Raw genomic sequence first — 2,280 nt, forward strand, 5'->3', positions numbered from 1 at the left:
ACAGAGCAGCAACTCAACGCAAGTGGTGAGACCTCATGACCCAGGGCTGCTTGAGCCATGGCCCAGCCCCTCACCAGCGCCACCCCAACTGCAAGGGCCCATCGGTCCAGGGTTCCTGGACTGTGAGCCCACCACCCGTCCATGCCCATGTCTCTCCCAGTGGAGCCCGAAGTGAAGCTCATTGGCAACATTCACGGCAACGAGGTGGCCGGCCGCGAGATGCTCATCTACCTGGCCCAGTACCTGTGCTCCGAATACCTGCAGGGCAACCTCCGCGTCCAGCGCCTGCTCAACACCACTCGCATCCACCTGCTGCCCTCCATGAACCCAGACGGCTACGAAGTGGCAGCTGCTGAGGTGAGCGGGCACCACCTGGGCCCTGCGGCCAGTGCATGCTGTTGTCACCAAGCGGGATTGTGAGCCTACCTTGGGCCATGGTGCCAGGATTCTGCCTACGGGCATCAGGCTCCTGGAGGGCCTGACTTCCAAGGGGTGGGGGTGGGTGGGCAGTACTGTGGTGTCCTTATAGGCCTTTGGTGCTGCAGAGAGAAACAAGGATGAAAGGGGGCCGGGAGGAGTGGGGGTTGCATGAGAGAGCAGGTGCTGCCTGCAGGGAGAAGTGAGGTGAGCAGACAGGTAATCCAGGTAAAGGGAGCAGCCAGTGGGGGAGCAGGAGGAGGGAGGAGCAGAGTGATGGAGGAGGGGTCAAGGGCAGCTCCAGCCCTGCTCCCCAGCAATGTTCATTCTGCTGTAGAGACCCCCTTGGGCCCAGCTCGGTCCCCATCAGGCCTCCGCCTTCCCCTGGGGGAGCCAGAGTGGGGGGCCCTGAGCATGCCAGGGTGCTATGTTTGTCAGGGTGCTGGATACAATGGGTGGACAAGCGGGAGGCAGAACGCGCAGAACCTGGACCTGAACCGCAACTTCCCCGACCTAACGTCTGAGCACTACCGGCTGGCAGGGGTGCGAGGCGCACGCACTGACCACCTGGCCATCCCCCAGCACTACTGGTGGGGTAAGGTAGGAGCTGTCCTCCCACCACCCTGCAGCTGCCCGCCCCCATGTCCTGGACTCCTGGGCCTTCCTCCCCCAGGACCTCCCTCTGAGCCTGGGGTCCCCTCATCCTGAGCCTTCCCCTGAACCTGCAGCCTCCATCTGTGAGATAAGAGACCCCTCGCTGTTGACAACTGTGTCTCTCGCTAGCACACTGAGTGTCTCCTAGGAACCCCTGAAGGGGCCAGAGGCCTGCTGGTGTGTCCCTGCTCGGTCCCCGACAGGGCAGTATGTCTGTGCAGAGAGTACGCAGGTGGGCAGGCTTCTGACCAGAGACCTGCTGTGAGTTTCCCTGCCCGGCCTCAGCAGAGGGGTGCCGGAGCTGGATGGAGGCCAGGAAGGCTGCCTGGAGGGGGTGGCATCCCCATGGGGTGGGAGGAGAGCTCCGGACAGAAGGATGGGTGGTGTTGGGCTTGAAGGAACTGGGGGCCTGTGATCTGGGGCCTGAGATCCGTCCGCCCTCCTCTCCCTGCCCCCCACCCAGGTGGCCCCAGAGACGAAGGCGATCATGAAGTGGTTGTGGGCCGTGCCCTTCGCACTGTCCGCCAGCCTCCATGGTGGCGACCTCGTGGTATCCTACCCCTTTGACTTCTCCAAGCACCCCGAGGAGGAGAAGATGTTCTCCCCGACACCCGATGAGAAGGTGCGCTGGGCAGGGCCCCTCTTGGAGCTCCCAGGAGCCCCGCCCCTGGAAGCCTCCCCATCCCCAGCTCTGAGCCCCTGACACCCTCGAAGTCCACCTGTCACCAGTGTCCACAGCCGAGACCCCAGCCAGGTCCTCGCTGCCTCCTGAGAGTGGCTAGGAAGGGAGGCGGGATCCCATGGAGGGAACCAGCAGAGGGCAGTGCTGCAGTAGGCTGGATACTTCCCCGGTGGGATGAGAGGACCAGAGGGGATGGGCTGCTCTTCGCTGGGTCCCCAGCAGGGCAGCACCCCCTCCAGGCTCAGGCTCCCTCACCGCACCCAGCTCTGAGCCTTGCCCGAAGCCCCGGGCCCCTCGCAGCTTGGTCCTCTGGAAAGGGGGGCAGTGTGGCCTGCCATTCACTCATTCCTTCACTCACTCACTCACCCACTCATTCATTCCTTCAGCCACTCACTCACCTACTCATTCCTTCCTTCCTTCACCCACCCACTCATTCATTCATTCACTCATTCCTTCCTTCATCCACTCACTCACCCTCATTCATTCATTCACTCATTCATTCCTTCATCCACTCACTCACCCACTCA

The 2,280-nt window shown here is 62.7% G+C and overlaps 1 protein-coding gene across 1 annotated transcript in view; it reads left to right on the forward strand.

Moving 5' to 3' along the window:
• CPZ (carboxypeptidase Z) overlaps window positions 1–2,280 on the forward strand; it is a 13,534-nt gene that overhangs the window by 6,493 nt on the left and 4,761 nt on the right. Inside the window, exons 3-5 of the mRNA XM_004715064.2 lie at window positions 161–357; window positions 856–1,017; window positions 1,535–1,693. Coding sequence (XP_004715121.1) covers window positions 161–357; window positions 856–1,017; window positions 1,535–1,693 — 518 coding nt within the window. The remainder of the gene's footprint in view (window positions 1–160; window positions 358–855; window positions 1,018–1,534; window positions 1,694–2,280) is intronic.

The sequence above is a fragment of the Echinops telfairi genome, unplaced genomic scaffold (assembly GCF_000313985.2).
Source record: "Echinops telfairi isolate 266 unplaced genomic scaffold, ASM31398v2 ScPeMD7_28;HRSCAF=97, whole genome shotgun sequence".
NCBI classification, from domain to species: domain Eukaryota; kingdom Metazoa; phylum Chordata; class Mammalia; order Afrosoricida; family Tenrecidae; genus Echinops; species Echinops telfairi.